Source organism: Peromyscus leucopus, chromosome 5, assembly GCF_004664715.2.
Source record: "Peromyscus leucopus breed LL Stock chromosome 5, UCI_PerLeu_2.1, whole genome shotgun sequence".
NCBI classification, from domain to species: domain Eukaryota; kingdom Metazoa; phylum Chordata; class Mammalia; order Rodentia; family Cricetidae; genus Peromyscus; species Peromyscus leucopus.
The window spans coordinates 21,720,926-21,732,685 of record NC_051067.1 but is presented as its reverse complement, the minus strand read 5'-3'; the positions used below and the strand labels follow the sequence as shown (position 1 = coordinate 21,732,685).

General features: G+C 46.3%; 1 protein-coding gene across 1 annotated transcript; it reads left to right on the top strand.

The window, feature by feature from the left end:
- Positions 1-5,141: 5,141 nt before the first annotated feature.
- Positions 5,142-11,172, top strand: Edn1 (endothelin 1). The gene is made up of 5 exons (XM_028867754.2): positions 5,142-5,803; positions 7,404-7,572; positions 8,828-8,986; positions 9,145-9,258; positions 10,532-11,172. The coding sequence occupies exons 1-5, from the start codon at positions 5,740-5,742 to the stop codon at positions 10,632-10,634; spliced, it is 609 nt and encodes a 202-aa protein (XP_028723587.1). The 5' UTR covers positions 5,142-5,739; the 3' UTR covers positions 10,635-11,172.
- Positions 11,173-11,760: the final 588 nt, after the last annotated feature.

Here is an 11,760-nt window from a genome sequence, read left to right as displayed (position 1 = left end):
AAGCTTGCAAGGCCAAGATCATGGCACCAACGTCTGTCAGGCTTCTGAGGAATGCTCGGCACTGCTTCACCTTCCAGTGGAAGGGGGAAGAACAGTAGGCCACCAAGGAAGGGCTTGCACATGGGAGGAAGCCTTGCTGGACAACACCCACATCTTTTCCCCTGAAGAAAGGCCTAGTCACCTACAAAGACCACATCTCCTATCACACAAATGGAACTAAATGTCCTGATGTTTTCAGAAAGGACAAACTGCATCCCACCCCCTTCAGACACATGGAGGAAAGCTTGCGGAAACTATGCCCCCACGTTCCATTTAATGAAGCGACACCTCTCCATTCCACATCAGTAGTTTTCTCATTATTCTCTGTATCAAAGTCCCTTTATTTCCAAATGGCATGCACAAGATTCAAACAAAAGACTAGCCTAGAGACACTGACTGTCATTTTCTTTGGTGACAAGTGTCCTATTACTCTGCTCCCATTCAAATTGACAGGTTTGTGTGTGCCTGAGAGTGTGTGAGAGTTGACACTTGTATTGGATATGTGAGTTTGAGAAGGATGAGGAGAGCAGAGGAGTTCAGAGCAGATGTGAAACCCTGGTGCGATCAAGCCGCTGCACCAGGGGACCTGTGGGCTGGGGACATTTTATATGTGTTTTTTGTTTTTCTCTTTTCTGCTAGAGTAATTGTCTCTTGGAGGTGCACTCTTGTGAGCGTTTTTGATAGAAGATATTTGGTGTTTGTCTTGAAAAGAGAATCAGAGAGGAGAAACAAATTTAATCCTCAATGACCCATGTGATGTCACAGTGGACGGAACAGTAATTCAGTAAGGGCGATGGACATGCCACAGTTGCTATAGTGGGGCATGGGTTATGGATGAGCATTTTTTCCTAAAACCATAATCAATAGATAATGATTAAGTATTCCATATTATTAAACCATATCTATTACTAAGGATAGTGGTGTTATAAAATTTTCTGGACTGGGAAAATGGATTAGTGGGTAAGGTGCTTGCATCTTTAAGCATGAGGACCTGAGTTCAGATTTCCCAGGATTCTAAGCAGTCAGGCTTGGAGGCTTATGTCTGTAACCTTAGTTCTGAGAGCCAGAGACAGGTCTGTCCTGGGGCCTTGCTGGCCAGCCAGCCTAGCCAAAAGGGTGAGAGCCAGGTTCAGTGAAAAATCTTGCATCAATCAATCAATCAATCAATCAGTCAAACACATGGAGAATGATAGAGGAAGGTGCCAGATATCACCTCTATCCTCTATCTAGATCTACATGTGCACTCACAAACACACACACACACACACACACACACACACACACACACACCAGAGGATATAAAAACACACTTTCCTAAAATTATTCAAGTAAAAGAAACAATTTTGCTAAAAAAACAAAATATCAAGAAAATGTACATGTCACACAAATATGGCAAAAAACAAAAAAAGGAAAGAAAAAAACTGAGAAAGAGGTTTCCTGGTGACTGAGCTTCAGCAATACTAGGTCAGAGAGTCTCACACAATCTGTTAAACTAAATGTAAATTACACTTTGTACTTTTTTCTTTTTCTTTTTCTTTTTTTTTTGTTTCAAGACAGGGTTTCTCTGTTTAACAGCCCTGGCTGTCCTGGAACTCACTCTGTACATCAGGCTGGCCTCGAACTCACAGAGGTCCACCTGCCTCTGCCTCATGGGTGCTGGGATCAAAGCTAGCCCACTTCTTTTTTTTTTTTTTTTTTTTAAATGCATTAGATGAGTTGATTCAGGCCATCCCATTTCCTGTGGGCTATTCGCCATTAGTTTTTGGACTAAAGGGAGACAGAAACTTGGTCCATTCACAACTACCACGTGCATGCAGTGTGTCATGGGCACAATGACTGTAATGTAGAGCATTTCATAAAAGCATTGTCTACAGAGCAGTCGCCAACAGAGGATTAAAGCAGGCTGAGTGTCTGCATAGCTTCACCTTGCCCACAGTAAGCTAATTTCCACCCGTTGTCAGGCAACTGCAGGGCTATTTTCTTCCCTGAACAAAATGCAACATCTCACACCAAATTTATTGGCTTGGCAAACTTGCAAGGTTTGTTACGCAAAAGTTGAGAAAGACCAAAGTCGAAGAGTGCTAAAAACAATACACTCTGCTACTGTGTAGTTTCTGGATTTGGAGCTCAGGGTGTTTTATTTATAGCTATCTATTAATATGCAGCCAAAGATACAGAAAGAAAAACATAAAAACAGCTTTATCAAGCAGTTTCCCGCATTCAAGGGTAACATCTCCAGCAGGAACAAGAAGACTGACAAGGAGCTGTTGTATGGGAGGGAAAACCATCTTCCTTGCCTCTTTTCCCCCTCCTTGAGCGTGGTGGGCTGCAGGGAGCATTGCCCTGGGAGTTTTTTGGAGAGTGGCATGGGCTCGAGGAAGGCACCCCTGTAGTTAGAAAACTTCCATCCACCTCTATTCCTTCCTTCAGGTCTTTAACCTCTCTATTTTAAGTGGAGGTGGGTGGGACCATCTAGCTGGTCAAACTGGTTTGATGGGCCTGTCAGCCCCTCCCCTTGATACTTGGCAAAATTTTATCTGGGAAGCTGCCTAGAGGAGACTAGAGCTTCCCTCTCTGGCCTTGAATGAGGAGTCCCACTTCCTTCCATGGCAAGAAAAGAGGCAGGGGGCTGCTGTAAGGGACAGAGATGGAGTGATAGAGAGGTAGAGTCTACACTGTGTCCCAAGCACACAAAAAGAGACGTAGGTGCACATGCATGTACACACAATGCATGTACACACAATGCATGTACACACAATGCATGTACACAAAATGCATGTACACACAGAGGCCTAGGGGATTTAGGACTAAACACAAAAGGTTGCATTATACCTGGAAAGATGAGACCCTCCCAGGCCTAATATATTGTTTTAGTTTACAGTCTGCTTTCACAGAGCTTTAGAAGAGGAGGGTCGGAGAGGGTGGCTGCCAAAGTTTATATTTCTACTTTGAGTGTGTGTACAGAGCGGTATTGGATGGACAATTGGAGGGTGGGCAGCAGGAAGACCTGGGCAGTTCCCACTTGCTTCTCTTCTCCCCTTGATGCTGGGGCCACTAGTACCTGCAGGGGTTCCCGCACCGAAGGATAGCCCAGGCTAGACACTGGAGGATACCTTTGAGAACTAGGTTGGGCATTTCCAGGGTGGTGGTCCTGACAGTTGCCAGTGTTTGGCCAAATTGGCCAGGAGGTCAGAAAGGATGTGTGTGTGTGTGTGTGTGTGTGTGTGTGTGTGTGTGTGTGTGTGTGTGTGTGTAGGGGGGTGGGCTGTGTTGAGGGGGTGCATGTTTCCCAGCTACCTTTCTCCTGCTGGTGGGAGGCTTGGACTTTGGGAAGGTGATGTCAGCTCTCTTCTCCTCCAGGTCTTCTGAGGAGCTGGGGTGGGCCGAGCTGGCTTCCTGTTGGGGCCCAGTTCTGGGATGGCTGTCACCTCTTGGCTACCCTGGGGGTGGGGCTGAGGTAAGCAAAGCAGAGGCAGAGAGCAGGCAGTGGCCCTGGGCCTCAGGTGTAGGTGTGGGAGGGTTCCTGGTTCCTGCTTCTCCAATGTTGCCAGCTCTTAGTACAGTGCCTCATAAGGGACAGAGTTCACCAGGGAGCTGACTCTCTGGTGTGTCTCCCTTGCTGAGATATCCAGGGAGGTCAAGGGGCCTAAGCATGTCCCTGTCTACAGCTTGGTTATTGCTAACAAATCTGCCTTCTGATGTAGAGGCGGAGAAATAGTTGCATTCCATCTCTCTGTGGGGGTCCAGTATTAGAAATGAGTCTATATTGGCATCTACTCCCAGGGGAGACTGGAGTAAAAAAGATGAGATGGAGGAGGGGTCTTTCTGGTGGCATCCCTAGGTCGTGGTACAGTTCTATTTAATCTTTATAGAGAAGCCACTCTGAGTGGATCTTGTGTGTTGCTCCAGGCTTATGGGCATTCTGGGGTCCTCCCTTTCCTCCCCTGAAAAGGGAAGCTTATTGGAAAAGCCTACACGTTTTGTGTGTGTTTTGCTTTATTCATTAAGGCATGTTGTCACCTGTACCTCAACAACCCGTGGGCACCCGGGGGAAGGGAGTATTTCATGGTAAAATAGACAGGAAACTGTTTGGAAAATGTCAACACGTTATTAAACGGTGAGGTATGATCTGATCCACTTATTTAGCATAGGCAGGTCCTCCCCCGTCCCCCTCCCCAACACACATCGCCCTTGTAGCTTCCTAAACATGCACAGAACACCGTTTGCCCAAATAAAGAAGCAAAGGGGGACAGGGGCCACTCTGGAAAGCCAGAGAAGGGAATAGTGGAATGCCCTGCAGTCACCCCGCTTTCGTATGTGAGGCTCCCTTCTCTGCCCTTCTGTCTACTCTTCTGTCTGCTGGGCCACAGGTTGTTTCCAATGATTTAGAAACCAAGGCTTTAATTGTTTTATCCTAAGACATAAGCCCCGCAGCTCTTCATCGCCCCCTGGTGTTCATTTCCTGCCATTTCTCAAGATGCGTCGTGATAGCCAGGCAATTGCCAAGGAGAGACTAGGCACAAGAAATATTGGGGTGTGGGGTATGTGTTGGGGGGTACTTCTAATCAGTGATACTAGGAAAATAAGGATGCGCTTCACAAAACCATATTATTATTGTTGCTGTTTCTCTTATCATTATTATTTAATTTTCCTTCCTTGCTAACTCCTTATGGAATCTTTCTCACCTAAGATGAAAAGAACTTTAGGAGAGAGAGAGAGAGAGAGAGAGAGAGAGAGAGAGAGAGAGAGAGAGAGAGAGAGAGAGAGAGAGAGAGAGAGAGAGAGAGAGAGAGAAGAGAGAGAGAGAGAGAGAGAGAGAGAGAGAGAGAGAGAGAGAGAGAGAGAGAGAGAGAGAGAGAGAGAGAGAGAGAGAGAGAGTTGGGGAAGGGGCTTGGAAAAGTAGGTTAATCTTCCGAAATAATCTACTCCTCCACGACTAGGGAGTGAAGAGCAAAGAGGGCGAGCGTCCCCTTGTTTATCCCGACTAAAAATCAGAAAGACATAAAAGGAAAATGAAGTGAACAATGACCACCACTCCCCCACCCCCCACCCCCCGCGCTCACAATACAATCTACTTAATTGTACTTCATACTTTTCATTCCAATGGGGTGACTTTTCTCCTGGAGAACCTCTTGATTCTTGAACTCCGGGGCTGGCAGCTTGCAAAGGGGAAGCGGGCTGCCGCTCGGTGCAGGTTTTGCAGAGGTCTCTGTCTAGTGGGTGTTTTCTTTTGCTTAGCCCTGCCCCTGGATTGTCAGACGGCGGGCGTCTGCCTCTGAAGTTAGCCGTGATTTCCTCTAGAGCCTGGCCTTATCTCCGGCAGCACGTTGCCTGTGGGTGACTAATCACACAATAACATTGTCTAGGGCTGGAATAAAGTCGGAGCTGTTTACCCCCACTCTATAGGGGTTCAATATAAAAAGCCGTCCGAGAGCCGTCCGAGCCAGACGCGTTCCTGCACTGGCGCTGCGAGCCCGACCGGGTCTGCGCTGCCTTCCTCGTGCACCGCCTCCCCGGCTGCCCGCGACGCTTTCGCTCCCGGTGAAAGGGCCACTGGCTGAGGACTGCGCCGAGATCTCAATTACCAGAGGCGATCCGAGCGACCAGACGCCGTCCTCTTCGTTTTGCATTGACTTCCATTTGCAATCGAGTTTTTTTTTTTTTTTTTTTTTCCCCTTCTTCTTTTGATCCCTTTGCAGAATGGATTATTTTCCCGTGATCTTCTCTCTGCTGTTTGTGGCTTTCCAAGGAGCTCCAGAAACAGGTAGGCGCCACTTGCGAATCTTTCTGCTTCAGCGCAGCGCTGTTCTGGCTTCTGTTTTCCACCCTTCTTTGCTTTCTTTCTTTCTTTTTCTTTTTTTCTTACTGCAGCTTGAACAGCAAGTGCCTCTCAATTACTTCTGTGTCCCCGTGAAGGAAATAAAACACAACCGACTACAAGCTATATCACATAGCTTCAAAATAGCGTTGTAGCAATATTGCTGAGTAGCTGCAACTGAGGCAAAGATATATTTGAAATACGTGTGTTTAGGTTACGCAGTGCATTTAGGAGCTTATTCAAACGCTGTCTTGATACTGTGTTCATGTGTAAAATATTTAGAAACACAGCTTAAAGCCCAAGAATTTTATTCAGGTCATGCAAGCACAATGTGAGCAGAGAATCACCTGCCGATCAACCGTATGCTGAGTAACCCCGCAGGCGGTTTCAGGGCGAAGCACATGTTTTCTTTAAAATTTATCACTATTGACTTAAGGTTTCATTTGGCAGGTTTTTGGCATCCTCAAACAGCGTGAGCTCTATTTTCTGTTGCGTTCACCTGTCCTGGGAGGGGAGCTGGGATCGTCCTTGCCTGCTTAAGGAATTAGACAGTGTGGGTGCATCTGCTTGGCTCCCCTCCCACCGTATTTTTTTAGGGTCAGTGCACTTTTTTTTCCTTTCTGTCTTTTCATGACCCTAACCAAAGAGAAAGGATGTCAAAGGGATGATGAAAACCCTGGAATGTGCCTGATCGTTTGAAATCAACAAAATTGGGCAGATAAGCTGCGCGGCTGAATTTTCAATGGAAAGAGGCGATGCTGTGTCAGGCCAGAGGGAGCTGTCGAGTCTCATGCAAGCCATGCTGCCAAAGATTCTGAATCCCGAACCCACAGAGCACTCTCCTAGGTCCCCACGCTCCGTCTTTGCTTCCTTCGGTGGCAACTTGTCTCCCACCTGCAGTGACTACTGCAAAGTTAATTATCTTGTGTCTAGTCATTTTCTGGATGCTCTTGCTTTCTACCTAATGTCAAAGGCATCCATACGCCATCTAGACCACTCTGTGCCCCTACACAAGCTGAGCACTTGTGGGTACCCCTAAAGGAAAGGTTATCCTGAGTAGGAAAGTGGTTGCAAAGCTGGGAAGAGGCAGTCTGTCTTATTTATTTGTGGTCACATGCCAGTTTAACCTATGGGAGCTGTGCCATCCTAAGTCTCAGGGAGCATGAGCTCCCTCAAAATTTCACCAGATAGGATCCCCTTCAAAGCATCTTTGAAAGGCTGGCAAGTCCTTTCCTAGCTCTCTCTCTCTCTCTCTCTCTCTCTCTCTCTCTCTCTCTCTCTCTCTCTCTCTCTCTGTGTGTGTGTGTGTGTGTGTGTGTGTGTGTAATCTCCCTGCAGGTGGAAAAGCTAGCCAGGGTAAGGGTGAAGTCCTGTTAAGCACAGAGAACAAAGAAAGCCCTTTCGTTCTGTTTGTGTTTCTGGCTAAAGGCAGTTGTATGCCTTGTCTGCTTCTATTTGCGCTGCTAGATCTGGCCTGAATACCATGATGCAGGTGCTCTGGACATCTGAGGAGAGACCCATGTCAACCCTCTGTTTCTCTTCGCAGCTGTCTTGGGAGCGGAGCTCAGCACCCAAGCTGAGAATGGAGGGGAGAGCCTCCCTCCCAGCACATCCTGGAGACCCCGTAGGTCCAAGCGCTGTTCCTGTTCCTCCTTGATGGACAAAGAGTGTGTCTACTTCTGCCACTTGGACATCATCTGGGTCAACACTCCCGAGTGAGTCTCTAGAGGGCATTGTAACTCTAGTCATCCTTTGACTGTTCTGGCTTCCTTCGGGGGCTGAAGTTCCTGTTCTGGGGAGCTCCAGGCTTTCAGCATTGCTGAGGATGAGAAAGCGCCTCCCAAGGGGAACCATGCTGAGACAGGTCAGCTTAGTTAGCCATCTAGGAGAGTGTCTTCCAAGGCGCTGGGAGCCAGGCTGCTTACAGTGGGACAGATGGAAGGGGACAAGCAGGAAGGTACTGTGCTTTTCAAGACAAGAAAGGAACAGAGGGACTTAGCAGGAGGCTCTCACTTGGGTTTTCAGGACCAAATAGGTCCGGTGTAGGCTAGTCTACCCTGTACTTCTCCAAGCTGGCACATTGCCATCTATTCCAGAGGAGCAATAGATGGTTTTGAAGCCTTTATCTTACGTATGGAAAAAACTAAGGAACCAAATGCTGAAGTCCCCCGTTAAGAAACGAGCTGGTAGCAGGGCTAGAGTGGAGTCCTGAACTTCCAGCTTCTCTCCTTGTCTTTAGAAAACTGCATTTCAAAACAGAGATCAGAACACTGGCCATTTCCCTCAGCCCCCAACACTAGTTCACTCATCAGAAGCAATCACAAGAGAGAACAAACACATTTATTCTGTCTACAATGACTGGCCGAATTCCAAAACAAACCAGACTCAAACTGCTGTGGACTTAATCCTTAGTAGTAGTTCTATCAAGGAAAGGACTGTGTTCCTTGCTGTGAGAACTGAAATGGACTCATTGCGAGTTATTGGACAGCATTTTGACACTAAGTCCTCCATAGCCATGAGATTTGACCAAACTTGAGGAGCGCTGGCCCACTATGCCTCGCTCTCCCAGGCAGCATGTCTAGCATTATCACTCATGACGGTGGTAGAAAATCTTGTGTTAGGGTTTTGCTTGTCTTCCTCCCTCCACTCACATCACACACTAGAAAAGGAAGAAAACACAAAGCAGAAACCCAAACAGAGGTATTGTAATCTGGAACAAAGCGGTGTCCAGAAGGAATGGGGTATTGCTAAGTATCAAGACAGAATTTCACTGAATCAGAAACAAAAGCTGGTGTCCTCCCATTTGAGAACGTACACTGAGGGCTACTGATTGGCAAACAAGCCAAACAGCTTCCACACTTTCCTCTCGTGAGCTGTCCAAATGCTTCCTGAGCTGTGTGTCCAAAGGATGTGTTATTTGAAAGACTATTAATTAAGTGAACATCTTTTCCTTTTCTCTTTCTCTAATAGGCGTGTTGTTCCATATGGACTGGGCAGCCCTTCCAGGTCCAAGCGCTCCTTGAAGGACTTATTTTCTACAAAGGCCTCAGACCAAGGGAATAGATGTCAGTGTGCTCACCAAAAAGACAAGAAGTGTTGGAATTTCTGCCAAGCAGGACAAGAGCTCAGGTGAGGGGAAGCCCCTTTAACGGTCAGTTAATTGTGCAGCTCATTGGCCTTCTTCCCATGAGACTGTCTTCTCACTTTAGCAACAGCAGCAGAGACACAGAGTCATGGTGAGTCTCAACCTAGCTTGCTAAAATGGTTTTACCTGTGTGTCTTAACAGAGCCCAAAATACCATGCAGAAAGGGGTAGAGGACTTCACGAAAAGAAAAGCCTGTTCCACGCTGGGGAAGAAGTGCATCTATCAGCAGCTGGTGGAAGGGAGAAAAATAAGAAGGTAAGAGGCTAACATCGACCGCCAGCCCTGGACAGCAGTGCTGATGTCCCCGTCCCTAGTCCTTCCTAGTGGGAGAAAGGCTCCCGTACAGTACACAATCGTCACCGTTTGCGGACTTAAAAGAGCAAAGGGCCCCTCAAATATTTGGGCTGTGAGTGCAGACACCGGCCCACTGTATCTTAGCACACACTGCCTATAGGTGGTCCTTCCACACTGACAGGCACCTTTAGCATTTGAGTATATCCAGTCTTTTCTTCTCTGGTTCTTTTATTTTCTGCTTGCCTGGAGAAACTAAAAATCGTGTTAAGGAAAAGACATTTAAAATATTTATATATGTTATCCAAAAAAGTAGCAGTTAATTATTCAAATGGCCAAAGGGAAATAAAGCCATTAGGTAAGGTTGGTGAGATTTAGAACATGCTGTTTTTCAGGTTTATTCCATGACTGTTGTTTAAATATGGAAATCTGAAGAGCCAGGCACTTCTCCTGCTTCCTGTGGCAAGGGAGAGAGCTGGGTTAGGCAACCCCACAGGGGGGCTACAAGCAGCTTTTTGATGATCCTTCCAAAGGCTAAACTTTTTGAAACTGAGAAGATGGGGGTGTTAAGGAACCCTTGCTCAGACCTGTCACATGCTCTGTCTCCAGAAGCTTCTCCAAGAAATCCAGGGGCAAAGTGTTCTGTGACCAAAGTGTTCCGATCCCAGTGTGGCAGCGGGGAGGGACTACTGAGTTGGTTACTGTTCCTCTGCAGGACAGCCACAATTAGCTTCCTTCACACCGGCCATCTCAGGTTCACTTTCAGCTCAGTCACAGTTCCTGTGGCTCGCCTCAGACCAGTACCAGTTTGTTACTTTGTCTGATGTTAACTACTAAATTGATGCTACAGTTCTTCATCTGTTCCTTCTCATAAGCTTCCATTTCTTATGTGATTTAGAAGGTGCCAATGTACCATTTCTCCAGGGTAGCAGAGGGTAGGCTGAAGCTACTTGAGCATAGTACTGAGTACCTAATTCCTCTCAGACATGCTCATAAGATTCCTCTCGGCAGTACTAAGCATAAATGGCAGGGTTCATTCACAGTCATAGCGACTGCCTGAGGATTTATCAAAGAGTAACATACTGTCACACCTGGTATAAAAGGCTAGGAACTAGACTTAACGTGTTTGTGCCAAATTCTAAATTTAGGTGTTTGTTTAGCCAAGGAGTGATTTCTTTTCTTTCTCTCTCTGTGTGTTTCAATAGCATTTATTTTTTTTCTTTTCTTGTTTTGACAGGTTGGAGGCCATCAGCAATAGCATCAAGACATCTTTTCGTGTTGCAAAGTTGAAAGCCGAGCTCTATCGAGACCAGAGGTTGACACACAACAGAGCGCACTGACTATGGAGCTTCCCTGTGTTCTGGAAGCCAGCCCGGCCATAGAGCAAGCCCATGGCCAACTCTGCACTCTCCATGCTGGCTGGGTTCTCAGCAAGAGCATCCATCCCGCTCCCACAATTTCTTGTTTCAGACTGGCAGGGGACCAGCATCCTTGTTCTAAACATTCCAAGAAAGGTTGAGATGTTCCCTAACCTGTCTTCATCTGCTTCTGCTGGCAGTGACTGCTTTTCTCCCTTCTTGCTATTTGGGAATGCCAGGGGACCTCTCGGAGAGCAGAGACATGATGACATTCTAGGGTGGCATCATCCAGAGAGGAAGGAGATTCCACACCAGGGTGGAGTTTCTGCAGAAAGTCCATAGGGAGTGTTTGTGTCTGACTCAGGCGCCTGGCACATTTCAGGGAGAAACTCCAAAGTCCATGCAAAAATTTTCTGAGGAATGCACAAATTGAAAACATACTCGAAGGACAAACACTTGAGTTTAAAAAAAAAAAGAGGAAGAAAAAAAGGACAAAGACTTTTCCCCCCAAGTTGTAAAATGCAAAACTCAAAGCAACTGTTACTACTGTACATTAGGATGTGTTCCATGAATATGAGTCTACCTCACCTTACTGCACTGTCATATATATCCCACCTTTAATTATTGCCTCCCTGGATGCCTTCCTCTCCTGCCACCAGGCTCCCCATTTGCTCTACTGAATCTTCGCCTCATCTAGTCCAATGTGTCAGTCAGCAGTAGATGAAACATTTCCATGCTAATCTGCTAGCCCTGGTCTATGAGAAAGAGGATGACGGAATCCAGCCCCTGCCCTTGACCTTGGGAAACACAATGGTATAGAGTTGTTTGTGAAAGATCTTGAAAGCTGGTTGTGCTAAAGAGCAGTAAAAATTTGTTCCTGTATATGTAACTGGCTAATGGAAAGGGTTAGATTGAATTTTGATGTACTTATTTTTTTATAGATATTTATATTCAAACAATTTATTCCTTATATTTACCATGTTGAATATATGTCTGGGCAGGCCATATTGGTCTATGTATTTTTTTAAATGTATTTCTGAATGAAATTGAGAACATGCTTTGTTTTGCCTGTCAAGGTAATGATTTTAGAAAATAAATATTTTTCCCT

Bases quoted from the DNA above. Each gene is read 5' to 3' on its own strand.
- Edn1 (XM_028867754.2), top strand. From the start codon at position 5,740: ATGGATTATTTTCCCGTGATCTTCTCTCTGCTGTTTGTGGCTTTCCAA. The intron at 8,987-9,144 runs GTGAGGGGAAGC...GTGTCTTAACAG, and splicing joins CAAGCAGGACAAGAGCTCAG to AGCCCAAAATACCATGCAGA. The intron at 9,259-10,531 runs GTAAGAGGCTAA...TTGTTTTGACAG, and splicing joins GAAGGGAGAAAAATAAGAAG to GTTGGAGGCCATCAGCAATA.